General features: G+C 40.5%; 1 protein-coding gene across 1 annotated transcript in view; it reads right to left on the reverse strand.

The window, feature by feature from the left end:
* The window catches only part of pcsk2 (proprotein convertase subtilisin/kexin type 2), a 74,300-nt gene that overhangs the window by 34,827 nt on the left and 19,097 nt on the right, over window positions 1-20,376 (reverse strand). The window contains exons 5-6 of the mRNA XM_017694106.2: window positions 20,306-20,343; window positions 3,598-3,674 (exon numbers count right to left, since the gene is read on the reverse strand). Coding sequence (XP_017549595.1) covers window positions 3,598-3,674; window positions 20,306-20,343 — 115 coding nt within the window. The remainder of the gene's footprint in view (window positions 1-3,597; window positions 3,675-20,305; window positions 20,344-20,376) is intronic.

The raw sequence follows: 20,376 nt of genomic DNA on the forward strand, positions 1-20,376 counted from the left end.
TCCTGTTTATAAAGCCTAGGGCAACTACATATGTATGTGTATATATATATATAATATAGCTAAAATGTAAAATCAAAATAAAATAAAATAAGAGAATCAAAAAGTAAACAAAATTTTTTAAAATAATAAATAATAATAAAATAATCATAATTAAAACAAGATAAAAATGGTAATCAGGTAAAACAGGTTTATTTTGGCTTTGAGACCTGTATATGAGTTCACCACATAATAAAAGTTATTAAGACACTTACTTACATATTTTTATTTATAAAAAATATGTATAAGAATCATTTGCATTCAGAAAATGTTAACTTTCAAAAGGGGGCTAAATAATTTGGCAAACCACCGTATTTATTAGCTGGCATCTTAACAGCAGCGTTTTCACTAATTCGTTACACAGATGGCTACCTATTTGAATAACAATGAATTTCAGTAGTTTTACAGTTTACACAGCTAGACAAGTGGGTTGAAGCCGGAAGCTCACTTCAGATGGAAGCTGGCTCTTGTTTCATGTCTGCTAGAGGCCTCTATGGGAGGTGGGTTTCTGTTTTGTACCCTGAAATTATTCAAGGCACTTAAAACCTCCAAATCACGACCGCTGTCTGATGTAATGTTCCACATGTTAGTATTTCCCCTCACCGCAAATGGAGACGACTCATAATTTAACATGCATAATCTAAAATCAATGGGGGCCTCCCTGTCTGCTGTCATCTTAAAGTGATCCTCCAGCGTTTTTCAACCTAATCTCTCTGCTGCAGCTGTAATGAATAATTGATTACCACAGATAATGATTTTGACGCATTTCTCTGAAACTCTCTTACTTAAAATGCATTTAAAGTAGAGGCCAATAGGCGGGTGTTCTTGTTGTAAGTGTTTACATTTAGTGGGGTTTTTTTTGTTCAGTTACTGAGTTGAAACTATTATTATTGTTGGTAATCACTTGTGCACTTTAGATACGGTTGATTTTACGTTGAATAATGCCACAGTATTCCTTTAATAAACTTTAAAGGGCCCACATATGGCATTTTTCTTGTGCTCTATTTTTCAATTGTCTGTCTCATGACCTACCCAGAAGGATAAGCTGCTTAGAAAATGTGTGTGTATGTCTTATGACCCATATGTGATTTTGATTTACCATTTCCCCATCTCTTGTTAACTGTTTGTCACGATTGGCCCCTCCCAGTCCTGTCCATGTGCTCGTGTTATGTTTAGTTCCCAGTCCTGTCCATGTGCTTTGTTTTGGTTTTCAGTCCTGCCCTCTTGTTTTGTGACTCCACCCCTGATTGTCTCCACCTGTGTTTCCACCTGTCGCTCGTTTACCCTCATGTATTAAAGCCTGTGTTTTCCCCTGTGTGGTTGCAGGTCTTTGTATGATTTGTTGGATATGTTTGATGTGTTAGATGTTTTGCTTGTTCTGCTTGTTCTGTTTGAAGTGTTTTGTAAAGTATTTCTGTGTTCTTTGTCATGTCTATCCCTCCTGCTCTTCGTATGGGCTACCTGAACCTGGACTGTATCGACCACAACCCTGGATTTGCCCCGAATAAATCGTGCTATTCTCCACATATGCGTCCGCCTCCTCATCTCTCCACATTACACTGTTAAACAGGCTGTTATTGCAGCTTTAAGATCTATGGCTGTCCTGTATTCAGCCTCATTCAAAAAGCAATACACTGAAACTCTCCTTATAATTTAATTTCACCGTAAAACGATGGGGCTAAACTACTGTAGAGGCTGATTAATGAAAATGCATTGGTCTTTGTGACATCACAAAAACGATGAAGTCTTAGCAGGCTGTTTTTAACAGCTTTCTTTCCATAGTCTGTATGGACTGAGTAAGAGATGGTATGTTTAGAAATCCTTAAAAATTCCAACATACTACATCAAACGTATTATTTCAGTGGAAAAAAATCCAGCACACGGACCCTTTAACTCATGACAGATGTGACAGATGTGTCATGTTCAAAGCACAAGCAGAAAGAGGCTTCTTTCTCTCAAATAATGCTCTTATCCATTATAAGGAAACTGCACGGCTGTTTCCAAGCCAGCACAGAAAGGGAACTTCATCCGTGGAGGAAGCCCAGCGTGACAGACAGTGGGTGACTCCCATCACTCTCAGCCAGACAGAGCCGCTCTATTTATAAACAACCGTCTGATTAGCCTGCGAGTCTGCAGCACTGATGATATTACTGCTGCCATCACACACAGCTCTTCTCCCTCCCTCACATACAAACACACAGAGGCGAGGACAAAGAAAAAGTTATGCTTGTCCTTCTTTTCCTTGAGCTGTCGCGAACTGCCTGTTGTGGATTTTGCAAAGGCGCCGGTGATGGAAGGTGTAATAAGGTGCCAGTGTTCATTAAGGCTGAGTCTGAGAGCAGAGCCATGTTAAAGTAGGAGGCATGCCAATCTGCACTGTCTCTGTCCCTGCTGAGCACCTTCTGTCTACCACTGCATACATACATGTATTTAGCTTTTTTATACAGTGTCAGGAAATCTAATCATACATACAATACAGTACAAAAGGCACTAGAGTAAATTATATATAATATATATAAGTACACATATTTATTTATATACAGGGTGATTCAAAAAGATTAATCCCATTTCAAGGTGCCATAATTTTACAATCGTGAGGTGCCTAGAAACCAATCACATACCAATTGAAAGAGGGAATCAACAGTTTCTGACTGTCACTATGGCAGTTAACCTCCAAACGCTCAGACCATTTGTCGTTGGTACCAACAGTTCAAAGTAAAAGATCACCAGCATCACCAGATTTCATGCCGTGAGACTTTTTCGTGGTGGTACGTTAAGGACTCTGTTTATGTGCCAATCCCCTCAACACTGGGTGATCTCCGAAATCACATTCAAAGAGCCGTGAGTGCAGTGACTCCCGACATGCTCGATTGAGTATGGGACGAATTTGGCTATGGCGTTGATGTTGTCCGTACAGCTGGAGGAGGTTCATATTGAGACCTTGTAAAATTACATAATAAACTTCATGTTCACTTAAACCATTTAGAATTTACTGCATAGTTTTTGAATCACATCTTTTCCTGAGTGCCTTGCTATCCCTTTGCTGCTGTAGCACTGTAAATGTCCCCGTTGCGAGACTAATAAAAGATTAATTAACCTTTTTCTATTCGCAGCAGCCAACATATACCACAGTATAACCATTTATTTTCCTCCTGACTCAGTAATGCTGCTTCTTTCAATTTATCAAAGAAACAAAAAAAGCAGCTTCAAATCATGTAAAACATACGATCTGACATCTAGGGTTTTCTAATATTCTGTTATTTTAATATACATAAGAAAGCCACAGTTAAGACAGGAACAGAAGTGCACTGTGAGGAGTCAATGTGGGCCATGCTCTCCGTATTTGTGCAGCTAGGCCAAGAGCCCAGAGAGAAAGATGACTTAATGGGGTTACGTGTAAGGAAAATCAATACGGAGAAGCAAGCTGTCCTTTAGCCAACCACTGCCAGGAAACACAGACACGGGTCAACACACTCATCTTCGCCGATCTCCTGCAACCCCCTCCACCCCTCACACAGCCTTGAGTCACAAAGCAAAACCCACTGACGGACTGCTGATTACCTGTTAAACCAGTCATCCGTGTAGCGGGGGTACGGGTACGGGTCGTTGCTGCTGAAGTCATAGCTGGCCTCTGCATTCTGAAAGAAGAAAATATTGGCTATTACCACCGCTAGCCATGCATTATGGAAATAGAAGCGAGAGTACAATAGGTCAGCACTAATAATACAGTACGCTTCATAATGTTGGGAAGAATGGAGCACACAGGCAGGCTAGAAGAATCATTTTTTGATGATGAATCTCCTTCTAAACAGTTTGCTATGGATATTAGATGCTGCATAATCTTATAAATGAGCAATGAATCTTTTTATCAAATATGCAAGCAGGAACAGTTGGCAGAGCAAAAAGAAAATTTGGCTGTTTTCTCCCAGGAACTGTTTAACAGGCATTTTACCAGCACAGCTATTCCGAACCCAGAACTATCTATACTCCAGTCAAATACCGTTTCCCAGCACACAAAAGAACTGCAAAAGTAGGCAGGGTTCTCTGAAGGTTGTGTGCTAGATACATGCGCCGCAAGTGTTAACAGTAAACACAATAGCAACAATACAGGAGCTTGAAGCTTTTATTTACCTTTTACTGCATTTGGTTTGTGCAACATCACCGATGGAACATAACAGTGTGACCATTATGTGATAACAAATCAGTGGTCTGCACTAATTGAAGCTCCACCCACACATCCTGGCTCAGTGTGCTTGGTACCCCTGCAAGAAGGGTAACTATGCACTCAGGTTCAGTTTACTTGGGCCCAATCCCACTTCAACCCTCTCCCCTACCACTAAACACTTAGCCATCTGTTTTGTTTGTTCTTGTCTAGGAGTAGGGTGTGCCAATTTTTTCTGAGATAGAGGGGTAGGGTGAAGTGTTAGTTACATGGCCCTCCAAACGGAGATTTTTCAGAGATACACTCCAAACAGAGTGTGATGAAATAAATGAAAAACTGGCAAGATGGCTGCACAAAAGACCAAAGAAACACACAAGATTTGTGATGTGAGATTTGTCTCTGTTAAAAATGATGAAACCATTGTATTATCTTAGTTTAAAATCATATCAGTGTACAGTATTATGGTCCTTTACTTCATAACAAGCATAAAGAATCACTAGTAGTAGCTGATGTTGTAGTAGCTCACTAGCTAAGTCTCCTGTTCCACCTTAAATGTTGCAGCATTTACATTCTGGCACCTCAGGTATCAGAACTGCTGCTCCATTTAAGGCGGAACGGGATAATTTGGGATAATAATAAGAAGCTGATCTTAGCTACATATCACTGAAGAATTAGGGGTGGCGATGACACATCCCTGCCTTAAATCCCCATAAATTCAACTAAAGACCAGCAGCGAGGTTGCTGAACTTTTCCCTCCTTTGCTGTAACTGCAGACTGGCAGAATTTTGTGTATCTTTCATACAGTGATACATGGCAGCACACAGAAAGCTCAGATTCTTCATGCAGATGAGTTTTACTCTGGCTCACATGGATGTACACACGGCAGTTTTACAGTAATTTAAGATGCCACCACCAAATTCTCTGAATGGATCACTGGCAACACATTCAGTTTGACAGAAAAATGCACACTTTTCATCATTCTATCCACTCATCTCTGTTTGTTTCCACAGCTCTGCTCAGGATACTGGTCTCAACTCCCGAGAGGTCCATAAAGCATGCATCTTCTGTCTGAGCCTAGCCCCTTATACCTGTAGGGAGGCTATGGTTCGATCAGCAGACCATGGCACAAGACTGATTTCATCAAAGCTAGCTTGCCTGTAGACATACTGCCATCTGATGAAGTCCTATCACAGAATCCTTTTTCTTTCAGTGATTAAATTTCACACAACTGCTATTATGTCAATACCTTTGGGGCATTTAGAAAAAAAAGGCATCAATGACCTCCCAGCTTTGGAGGTGTCTTCTATAACTCCACCTCTGAAGGCATGGCAGAGGGGGAAGCAGATGGCTTGCAGCCTCTTCACTGTGGACCCAATCAACCAGCCAGATGTCCTCAGTGCCTGTTGTCAAGGAGTGTCCACTCACATGCCGAGTGGCCTCTGGCTTCGACCTCGATGACAACAATCAGAATGGATGGAAAGTTTCTGCTCTTGTCGTAAGTTGTATCAAGGTCTCTTCTTCCAAGATTGTGTCAACAAGTCATGCTCCGCTACAACACTGAGTTGGAGTCCTACATAAAATCTACAGGGAGTTTTCTCGGAAATACTGCCTGCGACCTTGCCTCTAGCTATGTGATGCTGTCAGTTGACACATACATTAGGGCAGTATTGGCCTTCATATGTAGCAGGCTGTCAATGTCCCCATCCTGTGAATGCATCAACTTGCACATAAGGATATCACTTTTCTTCAGTTCTGGTTTGCTTAAGTTCTGGTTTGCTTTGCCTTTCAGACTTGTAGTCTCTTAGGGCAACATGCCCTATATTCACCAGCCATGTTTTCCACTAGAAGATGATGGAGCAGGTTCAAACCACTTTGTCCCGTTCCATCTCCTCAATGGGGGTACTAAAGGATCTCTGTCTGGATGTATGATGCTTTCATGATAGTGGGCCTGTTGGAGCAGTATGTCAAGATATGTAGCCACCACACTCTACAGTCTACTATAGATTCTGTGCTGTCAGTGCAAGATACTGGGCTGTGCATCACAAATCTCTAGTAGTGTTAGTTCTTTCTCTCAATAAGGCAATAACACAATGGATCCTTTGGCACAGGTCTTGTACATTCTTGGACACTTTTTCACCAATCAGTCTATTCCTCATTGCCTAACCAAGGTCAGGGAGGAAGGAGGCCTACTTGCCCTTTCTGTTCCTATGCGGATAGTGGAATTTTCCACATATCCCAGATGTAGCTCATTCGTCCAGACATGTTTGGAGTCCAAATTTTGCTTCTTTAGTTGCAACAAGGTCTTCAGCTACTTTAGACAACAGGGTGTGTTTTCACAAACCTCAGTAGTAGGACTGCTGATCTCGACTCAGTATTTGTGACAATGAACATCATAAATACAGACAAATGTGAAGCAAGATCAGCCCTGCTTTGTGAACCAGCCCTCATGTCTGTAATGGCTGCACACTGTGGTGAACTTTTGTTTATTTTATACCTCACAGTAAGGCATACTATTCTACAAATAACACCAGCAAGTCTATGTGACCTTCAGTAAAGTCTAGATGTAGTTTGAGGGGGTTGAGAGAAGTTTTATGAATGTATTTTTACAGAAATAAATTCTGCTGTCTGGGTGACTATTGTTCCAGTGTTTGTTAGCAACATTAGACTTGTAGCTAAACTTCTAAACTAAAGAAGCAAAATTTGGACTCCAAACATGTCTTGGCTGATCAACTACATCTGGGCTAAGTGATTTTTTTTCTTTATCAGCTCCATACTAGTTGTGCTCAAACTCTATTAATTCTACTGATATAACTTTATTAATTCTACACAAATATATTTAATTCTATTAATTCTACCTATTAATGTACAGCACTTTGCTGTTGTCATGCACAGTCATTACTCCAATGCCATTCTTCCACTTTACACAGTAGCAACAGGATTGATATGCTAACAGCCATAATAGCCGATCTGTCTGAGGTTTTTGTGCACTATATATTACATTCCTTTTAAAGTTACTTAAACTAACGTAGCTAGCATACTTGCTATACAAACTATGGACTAACCGACTGTTTCAAGTTGTAGTGTAGTGGGTAACACCTCTGCCTTCTACACTGCAAACTGGGATTCAATCCCTGCCTGGGTAAATGCCCTACACTATACCAATAAGAGTCCTTGGGCAAGACTCCCAACACTACCTTGGCCAACCTGTGTACAATAATCGAATTGCAAGTAGCTTTGGATAAGAGCGTCTGCCAAATATATAATGAAAGGCTCATTATATGAAGCCATATTGAACTTGACATGGTTTAGTTGAGGTTTATTTTTGTATAATGCTGTGCCTGCAGCTAAAAACAAGGCTAAACTATAACTCTCTACTAAAGACTTGAAACCCGACTCCCACACACACCCCCAGAGACTCGAGACTCACATGAAGCAACTTGGTTAAAGATTTGCTTGAGGACTTGTGAGATACAGCTCAGATGTAATCTGATGTAAGGGCTTGTTATGGTAAGCTACTGTATCGGCTGACTAAGAATTTCCAAAAGGTTCTGTGTTTATTAACACAATCAATACTTTACATATACTCTATTTCAAAAACTATCCAGACAGCCCTTCTAATGAGTGAATTCAGCTAACACAGGAGTTCAGTTGCACATGAACAAGCTTATATACTCTCCATAGAAAAGCACTGTTGATACTCTTCACAGCAGGTGCAAAATGGCTCTCACACCTGCTATATAATGTAGGATCAAAAGTCTCAGTGAGCCCAGGTAAAGTTCTAAGGACCTCTACTGTTCGCTACCAATGCTGTGGTAACAAATGAGTTAGAGAATCTGTGGCATAAATTGTAAATACTGGGCTGGGTTTTTGGGGTGGGGCAAGGAAAGGGGTATCGCTATGGGCCTGCAGTGACTGGGCCCCCGTAGAATCTTTATAGGGCCCTCATATAGATACCGACACATTGCCTACCCATATCAGTTATCTTCATCAACACCACACAGACAGAGCGGATGTCTTATTCACAGTGATAACAGTCAGACAGATCCTTCACAACCTGCAACATCACACACACACACACACACACACACACAAACACATATTATCTCAGCCGCTTATCCTTCTGGGTTACAAGGGGGCGCAGGAGCTCATCCCAGTGCTCACTGGGCAGAAGGCAGGAAACACCCTGGACAGGTCACCAGTCTATCACAGGGCACAACATCATACTTTCATTATTTGGGACCTTGTCCACTTGGATAAGGGGCCCATGTCACAAAGGCTGCAGGGCTTAAAAAGATGATTAAAATATTAGACACAGCTCCGAAAGTCAGTATATACATTTGCACAGTTAACCTAAGATTAAATTATACTTTTCCCTTATGATTTTTCTTTATTTATCCTGTTTCATAGTCGCTCTGCATCTGCAAAACAGCTCATGACAAAAACAATTTTCCATACTTTAAATATAATATTTTGAAGAGGTTTAGAATTTGTATAAACATCATGTTTACTTTTTTATCATTAATCTTATACTACATTAAAAAAAATATGTATTTTATTTTAAAAATTCATTTGATTTTGGTGACTGGTGTCATCAGGACTCTTATATTACATTTCAACACAGTATGTTCAGCTCTACTAAACTGCTTCTTGGGTCGAGGCTCAGCAGAGAGGAATCATCTCAAGGCATGAGAAGGCAAATCCACCCTCGCTCACTATAGTTCATTAATTTATTCATAATTTTGTTTATCAGGCAGCACATAATTTCTATGTGTAACCAGTGTTATGTGCTTTAATGTCTGCGTCATTAAAATTTTGTCAAAATAATGCCAAATATATCATTTTTATTACTGATTTTAAAAAGTTGCAACAAGGTCACATGACCAACCATGAGTTAGCCAGTTTACACAATACTCAGACCAGAATGTCACTGGAGTCACAGTCATTGGTGTTACACTGCATTCATATAACACCAGTGACTGTAAAATGTGTTTGGAATTAAGCTTAAGCTTAGGTTTTAGCATATACGACAAAAGGAGATGTTAAAGGACATATTATGATTATTTCGTTTTGGGATGAAAGAAAGTGATTTTTAAGAAATGTATCCACCTGAATTCTCACTGTAAATGGATAATGACCCATTTATAACTCTAATCTGAAATAAGCGGTCTAACACATATTAAGTAGGTGGGCCAGCGTGCCTTGAGAGCATCAGCTAGTTTGAGACATAAAAACAAGCAAAAAAGCAAATAACATTGTCATTTTTCTGTTCATTGGAATCATTTTCATATGGGAGTCCATTAATCTTTTTTGCACTGCGGCTTTGTTGTCACAGCAGCATAGCTAAGATCTTACTTAGTTTTGCTGCAGTTCACTCACTGTGACAACAAAGTTTTGAATAAAGCCACACATTTATCTCAAGAGCATGGAATTCTCTGGAACACTCATTGTGCATTTGATTTGCTAATGATCTGTTAACAATTTCCTAATTAAAAGTCACACTTTTCTCAGATGTAACATCAGCGAAATAAACACAAGCTACTGACACGCCAATTATAAGAGGAATTTAATTTCAATGTGGCAACAGGCAATAGGAATAAAATGCCAGATGGAAAGAAATGACGCAGTGAAACAGATGCAGCAGCCGTAAATATCTCTCCGAGACTCATCAATTCAGCAAATGCAATCACCAAATGGTCCTCTCTGGAGCAGAGCCAACTGAGGCAGGTATTGCCCAGCCGAGAATAGTCCCCCCGCATCTTTCTCTCTCTCTATGTGTCGTCTAGTAGCCTGCGCAGCACTGTGGCTCTAGATTGCTGCTCCTGATGGACAGATTTGGCTAGTTCTTTCAGCACTGAACTGAATCTGCCTTGCAGATTTGCATTATCCAAAGCTACTATTACCCAGACAGCGGGAAGAGACTAGCATTCATTAGGCCGCAGTCGAAAAGATCATTCACAGAAGTTGTCGATGGCTCCAGGCTGATGAGGGAGCTGGCTGGCATTTACCATGATGAGTCAGTGAGGGACAAAAGGCCTCTCATCCCTGTGCCGCTGCGCAGTGTAATGACATGCCTGGAGAAGGTAACTCGGTGTACAAAATGGCTTTGAGAGGTATTGACACCTCCAGTCTGTGTCTGATCACTATAGCAGCGCAAAGCAGGTAGAGATTACTGACAGGGAGACCAGCGACAAAAGCTGAGGAGAATCTTTGCTCTCTGCACTCACACATGTCCCAAACACAGCAGCGGAGAATCTAAACTCAGCACCTCCAGAACCCCTGACCTAATTATTGTGGTGTCTTCCCTGCTTTTACACACCTCAGCTAATGAATCACTCGATCAAAACTTGGCTGAAAGGCGTTTGAAAGTCAGATGCATTCGACCTACATGTTATGTTATCAGGTTCTTAAACTCACAAGGACTGAGCTAACCCCCCCCCCCCCCCCCCCAACACACACACACACACACACACACACACACACACTCCACACACACAACTCTTTTGATGCTCTACTTGCACTATCTGGATCATTGCTGCTACACTGTGTTTACACTGGTCTACTCAGGTTTTCTACCTCAGTAACTGCTGTGTTTCTGTCTGTCATCTGACTGCGTGACTCACAGATCACAGCATGTTAAACATCTCTGCACCTTATTCCAGGACCTCATGTCCAGAATTAGTGCTGTGTCAGTGCTGCACTGTCCTGTCTGTTTACTGTTGTCATGGTTGGCTCCTCCCAGTCCTGTCCATGTGTTCTAGTTTTGGTTTTGTAACTCCGCCCCAATTGTTTTCACCTGTCGCTCGTTGCCCCCGTGTATTTAAGCCCTGTGTTTGCCCCTTGCATTTGCCAGTCATTGTATCTTTGTACCTGGTCTTTGTTTGATGTCTGTTTGCTGGTTGCTCTGGTTTTTGTCATGTCTGTTTCCCGTTCCGTCCGCATCGGCTATATGAACCTGGACTGTTATGACCACGACCCTGGATTTGCCCATAATAAATCTCGCTTATCTCAGCGTGTGCGTTCGCCTCCTCGCTCCCCCTTACAACTGTGTCTAATGTCTGTTTAATTTATCATATTTATTTGATTGTTTCTAGCTAAATTTTTTGTTTACACACGATGTCTGCACGTTCGCATTTTGTACTTTTGTTCCTTGTTGCACCGTGTTGTTCCTGGAGGAACGTAATTTTACTCCACTGTGTACTTGTACATAGATGGAATGACAATAAAAGCCTCTTGACATGACTTGATGGACAAAACTAATAAACCTAAATGTGCAGTTTATTAAACCAATTAGCCATGAGAGGCTGTGTGTTACTACATTTTTTCACAAGAAGGGTAATAAAATCACAGGAACACTCAGCCTCAAGTGGCTTAATGCTTTTTTTAAACAGCGGTCAACATAAAATGCACCATTTTTCAAAAAATAATTTAAGTTATTAGAAATAATAATAATAGACATAAACAAGTATTCCGCTAAGAAATGTAATTCCTTTAGCATATGGTACCATTGCCAAGCAACCATGGGCCGCTGAAAGTTCAGTTGCTCATTGCTGTTTACTGCAATCATTTCATGAACTTCTTAACTTTTTGTTGTATAACAATGATCATATGATAACTCAGCACTGTTTAATGCAAAACCTTTAACTTTATAAGTACTTCTGGTCACCAAACTACCATCGCGAGTCTTATTTAGCACCAATCCAGCTGTGCCCTTCTTTTCACACTGGGGCTGAATGTCAAATGGTTCCTTGTTCCCTACATAGTACATTACGTAGGAATTTAACTACTGGATCCTGCAGCCCAACAGTGCAAAATACAGCTAAGAAATGGTCATTTTGGACTCAGACACATCCACACTCCATAAATGATGCAATATTTGGATGTTAAGGCTTGAATTTCTAAACATTCATAGCTAGCACAATTTTTAGGAAGTACAGAACTGTTTTTTTAGAAGCCTATACTGCCGTTTTATGATTAATCATACCGTAAGTACTTTAATTCAAGTCTGTGATATTAATGATGGAAAAACATAAGTTGCCTCTCAGTTTAAACAAAAACGGGTTCTTACCTTATCAGTATACTCAGAAATCCATGCGACCAGCATGAGAGTAAAATATTATTCCATTAACAGCATAAGGGTATCTGTGCTGTGGCGCATAATATACAATTCAGTTGCTGTGAGGTAGTCATAGGTGTGTCTATATTGTGGATTTTACACAGCTTTGAACGCAACTCAGCAATCAGATTTTAGGACCAGAAGTATCTGTTTTATAACTGTATGAAACACTTTGCTTGGCCACTGTAATACTGTAAGAATACTGTAGTGCAAAAATAGCTTAGACCAACATGCATTCAGTGCTGGTCTGGTGCTGGTTTGGCTGCATGTTCATACAGTTTGACCAACATGTTATGATGAGATATTGCCATTTAGGTCATGAGGCATCAAATGTATTATCTTCAAGAATCATGTGGCATGCACCACATCTGCTGTGCCAAAACTCATAATTGACTATGGTTTTAAAATACCACAAAAGACCAAAAACTACTATGTTCAACTGTTAAAATTACTACACTCTTGAAGATCGTGTGCAAATACTGCTTTAACTCCCCGTAAGTAGACTACCAGCAGGGACAATAACAGACCGAAACGTTTAAATGGCTCAGGTTGATTACAGGAGCTGTGAAGTTAATGGGTGACTTGCAATACTATTCGCCTTTTATTGGGGAACTGAGTAGTGATTATTGAAAAAAAGGGAATTGTACATTCTCTTGACAATTCTTGTGCCAGCAGGCTACAACTACCTCCTTCTAAAGAGGAGGAAAAACATGACACCAGATGTGATGAGGATTTCCCTGTCTGGGCTTTAAAAGAGAAGCACTGTCACAGGCAGTAGCTCTTATTCAGAACACATGGTCAAACCTGATTGCACAATGAGCGGCCAGAAATTTCCCCGACAATTTTATTATTTCACCTTTTCCCTGTCTGTATCTTGAAAGACGTGTGTGTCAATTTGAGCATAATACTTTATCCACCTGAAAAAAATACTTGAATTGTGGTTAACCAACCAAATTGATCATCTTCCAATGATGAGAATAAAATGAGGAAATAACAATAATGCCAATAGTTTGTGCACACGGCAATCCAGTATAATAGTGGATGTACTTATTTTACATGCACATTGGCTTAAACAACTGCAGCAACTGTTCCACGTTCCATTTAAAGACATATTAAACTGTGCTTTTCTATTACCGATTCACAAAAAAATTCCAGTCATCCTGTCCAATCATTGTCATTTTAGCACAATAAAGTTTGGCCAGTAGGGGGAGCAGTGCGCTCACTATCCGACATCAAACTCTGCGTACTAGCATAGCTACTGGCTCACAAGCTGTTGTCGTTTTACTGGCTCTGTACTGAAACCTCTGGGTGCATTAGGGCGTATTACATGTAAATGTTATGTAAATGAGATGCTGGTACGCTGGTGCTTGATTTCACACGCTGATTCGTCATTTGCACTCAAATCTTCCACAGCATAGAAAAGATTTCACATATCTAGCACAGAGTAGTTTGTACATCCATAAAAGAGCTAAAATATGCACTATTTTTATGCAACGTTAATTAATAAGGGTCATTGTCGCTATCAGAGAAACTCACAGAGCAAATCTACAAAATAATCTGATAACTGCAAAAATCTGTTTTAGTCATAATGCATTCAATGCATTTACATGCAATTATATAATCCGATCAAGGGAAAACATTGAGCCATGAGTCAGTGCATAATCAGTTTTACTTTCTAAATACATGACGCATGCAGTAAAAGAAGACTTAAACCTAAGACGTAGAAGGACATGACGTTGGAGCAAATGTGTGAATCTAACATAAAACAAAGAAACTGAATAACACAGATAGCTGACAAACTTAAGGAAGACTTGAATAAAGTAGTCCAGATGTAAGAAAATGCTGAGCAGGTTCAGCTGACCTAGATTTTGGATCAAGAATGCAGGAGAAAAAGATCTAAGTGACTTTGAAGAAGACGTTTTTTCACGGGCAGAAGCTTCAGTCACAGAGACTGCTTGACTGGTAGAAGCAGTGACTAAAGTGGCATCCGCATTTCGATCTGTTGGAAAGACGTCAGCTGGAATATGTGGTGAAAAGTGTACATTCAGTGCATGTGATGCTCATGCGTCTGTACAGTATATAAGGAAAAACAGCAGCTGACTAAGAAGTTTAATGCGTCATGCATCCCTCAGGCTCAGATGTCTCTATGGACTCCATTTCCCAGAATCCCCAGGGGGATCACATGATTCTCAGCTCTCCATCTTGCTCCAACTCCCGCTTTCTGTGGCCTGAGTACTAACTGGTTACACCTGTTCTGTTGTAATTAGCTTAGTATAAAGCCCTGGCGTTTAGACTAGATCAGTATGAGGTATTGTTTCTTATTCAATAGCTACTGAGTGGTTTTCTTCTGACTGTCACGATTTTTCCAGTTTTTGACTCTGTTTGCTATTTTGACTTTTTGCCTTGTTATGTTTATCTTTTTGTGTCTCTTATCTTTACTGGATTTGACCATTGCCTGTTTTTTGACAACGTTTTTAGGTTACGACTCAAATATTAAAGTCTCACTCTCATTTTTTAATGAGTTATTCTGCCTTGTTACAAATGCTGGACATGATCAGACTGTGTCAGCAAGAACAGTCTGTTTACAACTACACAGAGAGGGATATTACAGCAGGGCTGCAGCGTATAAACATTCATTGCAAAGACATGTGGCCATCTAAGAGGCTGGTGATGCAAAAGCCATGAGTGAATTCTGTGGCTATTAAAAGATAAAAGATGTGCTATAAGGCTGGGTAACACTGCATTTGGATAGTCCATTTTTGATGATTTGTAGATGCTTACTTTACTGTCAAATTACATTCAACTAAATATCTACTAAACTGTCCACAAATTGTCTTTAACTCTAAACCTGACTCTAATCCTAACCTTAACCTCAACCCAAAACCTAAACCCAACCCTCACCCTGGTCCTAGTCCTAACCCTTGTCCAAATCCTAACCCCAACCCCTCCACTGTTTAGTTTCAACAGACAGTTTGTTAACAATTTGAACATCTGTAGATAATCTATAGGGGTCCACATAGGACTATCCAAATAAAGTGAGACCTAAGACTGCATTAAATTTAATCTTAACCTTAGTTTAAGCTGCATGTATGCTACTCATACAGAAAGCAGTTTCCTGCACATTGTGAAAATAATGAACTTCTGGTGAAAGATTTATGAAGTTTTTGAAGTTCACAGAATCCTGTCTTTAAAAGTTTTGAGTGTTTTGTCTGAAGCCGCTGAGTCACTCTTTCACATGGGTCTGTTTTGCTGTAGTTGTTTTGAGACATGTCTCTTCTTGTGTTGCGCACAGAAAACAACAGTCTGTGCTCGTTCTGCTCTGCTGTCTGAGGTTTGGATAAACCGGGGCCGTTTTTCAACAGGTCCAACACCTTACTATCACACTATATGGCTTTTTCTTTTGCTGCTTATCTTTATTTCATACCATTATTATTCAGTAACTACAGGGACATCAATGCCAATGGAGCTATTCTTAGGTTATAGAAGTGTGTGAAAAAGAATTGAGCAGTTAAACAAATGGACAAGCAGCATGTCGCTGCTATCTGAACAAAGCCTTGTTTCTCCAAAATGGTAACTTTACAGGAGAAGAAAAAAACACACTTCACTTTCAATGTAAGTCAGTGGAACCAGACTTATTTTCAAGTCATTGTGGGACTTTTATTTTGGGTCATTCATCTTGAACACATAACATAAAGGGCAACAAGCATTTTAAAATTATGTTAAAAAAACAGAAAAATTAAATAAAATGGAGATACAATGTTTTGTCCCAACAGCAGCGATATTTACATTTTTGGATCAAAAAAAAGTTTTATTTGGTAACACAATGTCACAATATAAGGAGGTGCTGGAAGCAGGATGTTGGTGTGAGTTATTAAGAACGGCTTATTAAAAACGAAAAAGACTTATTAAGAACGAAAAAGTCAACATTTGTAAGGACGGCTGCCATTATATATATATATATATATATATATATATATATATATATATGCTGTTGTCGGAACAAAACCTTGTATCTCCATTTTTGTCAATTTTCAGTTTTTGACATCATTTGAAAATGCATGTTGGCATACATTGGAAAAAATTCTGGTTCCATTGACATTGAAGTAATGTGTGTTTTTTCCTTCTCCTGTAATCATTTTGGAGATATTTTTGTTCTGACAGCAGCGATATTTATTGGCGTATGTGTGTGTATGTTTATATATACATACATACATACACACACACACACACACACACATGCGCCAAACAGGCATAATATTATGACCACCTCCTTGTTTCTACACTCATTGTCCATTTTATCAGCTCCACTTACTCTGTAGGTGCACTTTGTAGTTCTACAGTTACAGACTGTAGTCCAGCTGTTTCTCTGATACTTTGTTAGCCTCCGTTTACCCTGTTCTTCAGTTGTCAGGACCCCCATGGACCCTCACAGAGCAACACTGATGTGGTGGTGGTGTGTTAGTGTGTGTTGTGCTGGTCTGAGTAGATCAGTCACAGCAGTGCTGCTGGAGGTTTTAAACATCTCAGTGTCCCTGCTGGACTGAGAATAGTCCACCAACCAAAAATATCCAGCCTACAGCGTCCTGTGGGCAGCGTCCTATGACCACTGATGAAGGACTAGAGGATGACCAACACAAACTGTGCAGCAGCAGATGAGCTATCGTCTCTGACTTTACATCTACAAGGTGGACCGACAAGGTAGGAGTGTTTAATAGAGTGGACAGTGAGTGGACACAGTGTTTAAAAACTCCAGCAGCACTGCTCTGTGTCTGATCCACTCATACCAGCACAACAAGACCCATTGATAAGACCCATAGCACCGCAAAATAAAAAACAAGCTGCGAACACAGAAAACACTTTAATCGAAATGACACCAGCGCTGCATTTAACAAACAAGCTGCAAATACAGAAAACAATACAGCTTCGAAAATAACAGCAGAGCCAGTCACAGCACAACGGAAATGTTTCCATAAGTCATACAAACGTTTAAATACTAGACAGCATCAACACGTTTATGAGCTTGCAACACATTTTTCATTGCACTGTGCATTGGGTCTTGTCGGTCACTGTACTCTTCTCTATCCCGGTCTGTTTGTACGCATGCATACATATAGACAAATGAAGGAGACCAGATTAACATTATTCACACACTGTTTTACCTGATTATTGGGCTAAAACCCAGATGTCTTGAAATTCAATAATGACTTAGTCTGATATACTATAGTGTCCTGCTTACATAACCACATGAATCAGAGAACGATCGTATTGTTAGTGCGCATATAAATGCACTTTGTGTTTCAGCAAAAGGTGAAGATGACAACAACCCATCATCACCCATCTTTTCCTACTGTATTCCCATTTTCTGTTTACTTTTCTAGCCAGCTAATATAGATTTAAACATTATTCCATAAAACCTGTGCGAGGCCCTCCACATCAATTCTATTACCATAATGTTCATTACTACATGGCTAATTCTGACACCCAGTACTATAGCAAAGCATATGCACATCAACGAAAAGCACCTACAAGAGCCAAACTTGAAAAGATGTTCATAACATAGATGTTATGTTTGAATGACATCATGTGTCATTGCCATGGCAACATGATGGAAGATAGCTGTACTTTGAAAGATATACATAAAGCTGCGCTGAGCTGAACAATGACAGCCTGGGCTTGCTTCTGTTCCCTGCTGTATGTCTGGCAGGAAAGAGAGAGCGAGCATGAGAGAGAGAGAGAGAGAGAGAGATAGAGAGAGAGTCTCTGGCAAACCTCCATCTGGCTGCTGCCTAACAGTGCGGTTATCAAGCAATGAATTAAACGCAGTCCCCTGTCAAAAAAAATAAAAAACATCCTTCAAACGAGCTCACAAATTCCCTCCTCATCACACATTAGCCAGCACAAGCATCTATTTTTTCCCGCCCAACCCCAAATCGTATTCCACTACTACAAATATAGGGGGGAAAAAGACAAGAGCATGCTGTTCTTTCTTTCTGGCGCTAAGGGTAAAGCTGGTATATTTTCAATGCTGCTGCATAGGCACCTCCATGTGTTGCGATAATTCAGAGGGAGCGAAGAGTGGGAGCTTCTGGGTGGAATTGGTGCTAAATAAAACAGTAGCAGTGAGAGGAGGGGGGGGGGGGGGGGGGGGGGGGGGGGGGGGGGGGAATGGAAGCAGAGGGGAGGATGCAGTAAATGACTGTCTCAGCCCAGCTCGGCTGGAGACATCAGCCCAGCGGAGCGTGCTCTGGCATCACCCACCGCCGCAGATAAGCAAAGGTTATTTTTGGGTTAAGACTCATCTGTGTTCAAAGGCACGGCCAGACCCGGAGCCCACACAGTGCGCTCACACACTCTGGCCTGGAATCAGGGTCTCTCTGCGTGAATGCCGCTGCCAGCCTCCCAACACAGCAACCGCGTGGCTGTAAAATTGTCTGCTTCCTAATTTCGAGACAGAAAGAGAGAGAGTGCTTTCACTGGAAAAGGGATGGGGAACGCAGAGATGTTTATTTTGTCTCTGCTTTGCTGCATCCAGAAATCTCTGCGGAATGACATTTGTGATGGAAGAACGGCAGAATTTTTTAATTGCCAAGGTGCAGTCTGCTCCCATTTCACAAAGCAGGCAAAAAACCTTCATTAGTTTCAGATCTGATTGCGTGCATGACCCAAATGTGTCTTTTGTGGAAAGCGAAGGAAGATACTGAGATTCTTTCAAATACCTATTCGCAGTTAGGTGCATTTCTTAAGGATCAAGTGGGGAAATTACAGTAAATGGGAAGCTGGTTTCGTCTCAGGCTTTCGGTCAGCACTGCAAACTGGGATCTGTGCTAAATAAGAGATGTGCATTTCAACTAGTTTTGATACTCAAGTATCCATAAGAGTTACTAAACAGCTAATCAGTTATTGCTGGAAGGAAAACAAAAAGAAATAGACTTGGGATGACATTAATGTGGGAACACACATTTGAAAACGGTAGGTTTTCGTGTAGAGTAACAGAGGCTGCCTCTTCAGGTGAGCTAATAAGCTAAAGGCGCTAACTGGAAGTGGATGAAGAGCCAATAGCAAATTTATCAGAGAAATATCTTTACCCTGTTTCTGGACTGAGCTTACACCAGCTAGAGTAGTTAATGTCAGCCAAGTTAGTGAGAAAACAGCATCAGAGCCGGCTGCGCCTTCTCAGTTATGTCCTTAACAACTTCTCCTTGGTAACACCGTCCTTTTCACATACTCTTGTTTCAGTAGTTGAATATTTCCATCTTATATAGTTAACCTAGTACCCATACACATCTCTACCACAAATGATCCAAATGAAGATTCTTTTGCTTTTGGTTAATATGGTAAGAATCAGGCTAACGCTGTGCTATATGTCGCTTTAGCAGTTCCTGTACTGCAGCAAAAAGGCTAGAACAAAAAACAGCAGCCCGCTGCCAATATAGCCTGTGTGGTAGGAAATCACATTTACTGTGTACGTCCACGTTAACATTAAGTAGCATTGGTGCACACAGTAGAGGAGCAAGATTAGCCCTGTAGAGGAGCCACAGAAAACCCTGGCTGTGAAGATATTTAGAACAGAATGGCTATGAGTGTCAGCTGAATCAGTGTACTAGCCAAATTAGCAGAAATTAGCAGTAAGGAACCCCCAGGACCTGTCTATAATTTTAGTTCATTTTCATTTAACACAAACATTGTGCTTTTTGTGCAAGCATTGTGCATTTTTTAGAAGCTTTGGAAAGACATGGATAAAACATGGAATGCCTTTTACAAGCTTCAGATGGCCATGTGTAATCTATGGCCAAAAAATGTTCACGTGAGCTTAGTGCTAATATGCTACTGGGGTCCCATAGGTATGATAGCATAAATCAGCATTGTAGAGGTGTGTTTTTCTTTATTTTTGACTGACTTCTGACACTCTGACATTCATGGCTCGAACTGAAGGTCTAGCTTGCCTATGGAAATTAGCATAAAAACTGTTTTTATCATACAAAAAGTGTACTTACATAATTCAAGGCGAGGTCTGGGTGTAGGTAGTCGATTCCTGTCAAAAACACCAACATGTGATCGATCAGTG

The sequence above is a fragment of the Pygocentrus nattereri genome, chromosome 5 (assembly GCF_015220715.1).
Source record: "Pygocentrus nattereri isolate fPygNat1 chromosome 5, fPygNat1.pri, whole genome shotgun sequence".
In the NCBI taxonomy this organism is placed as follows: domain Eukaryota; kingdom Metazoa; phylum Chordata; class Actinopteri; order Characiformes; family Serrasalmidae; genus Pygocentrus; species Pygocentrus nattereri.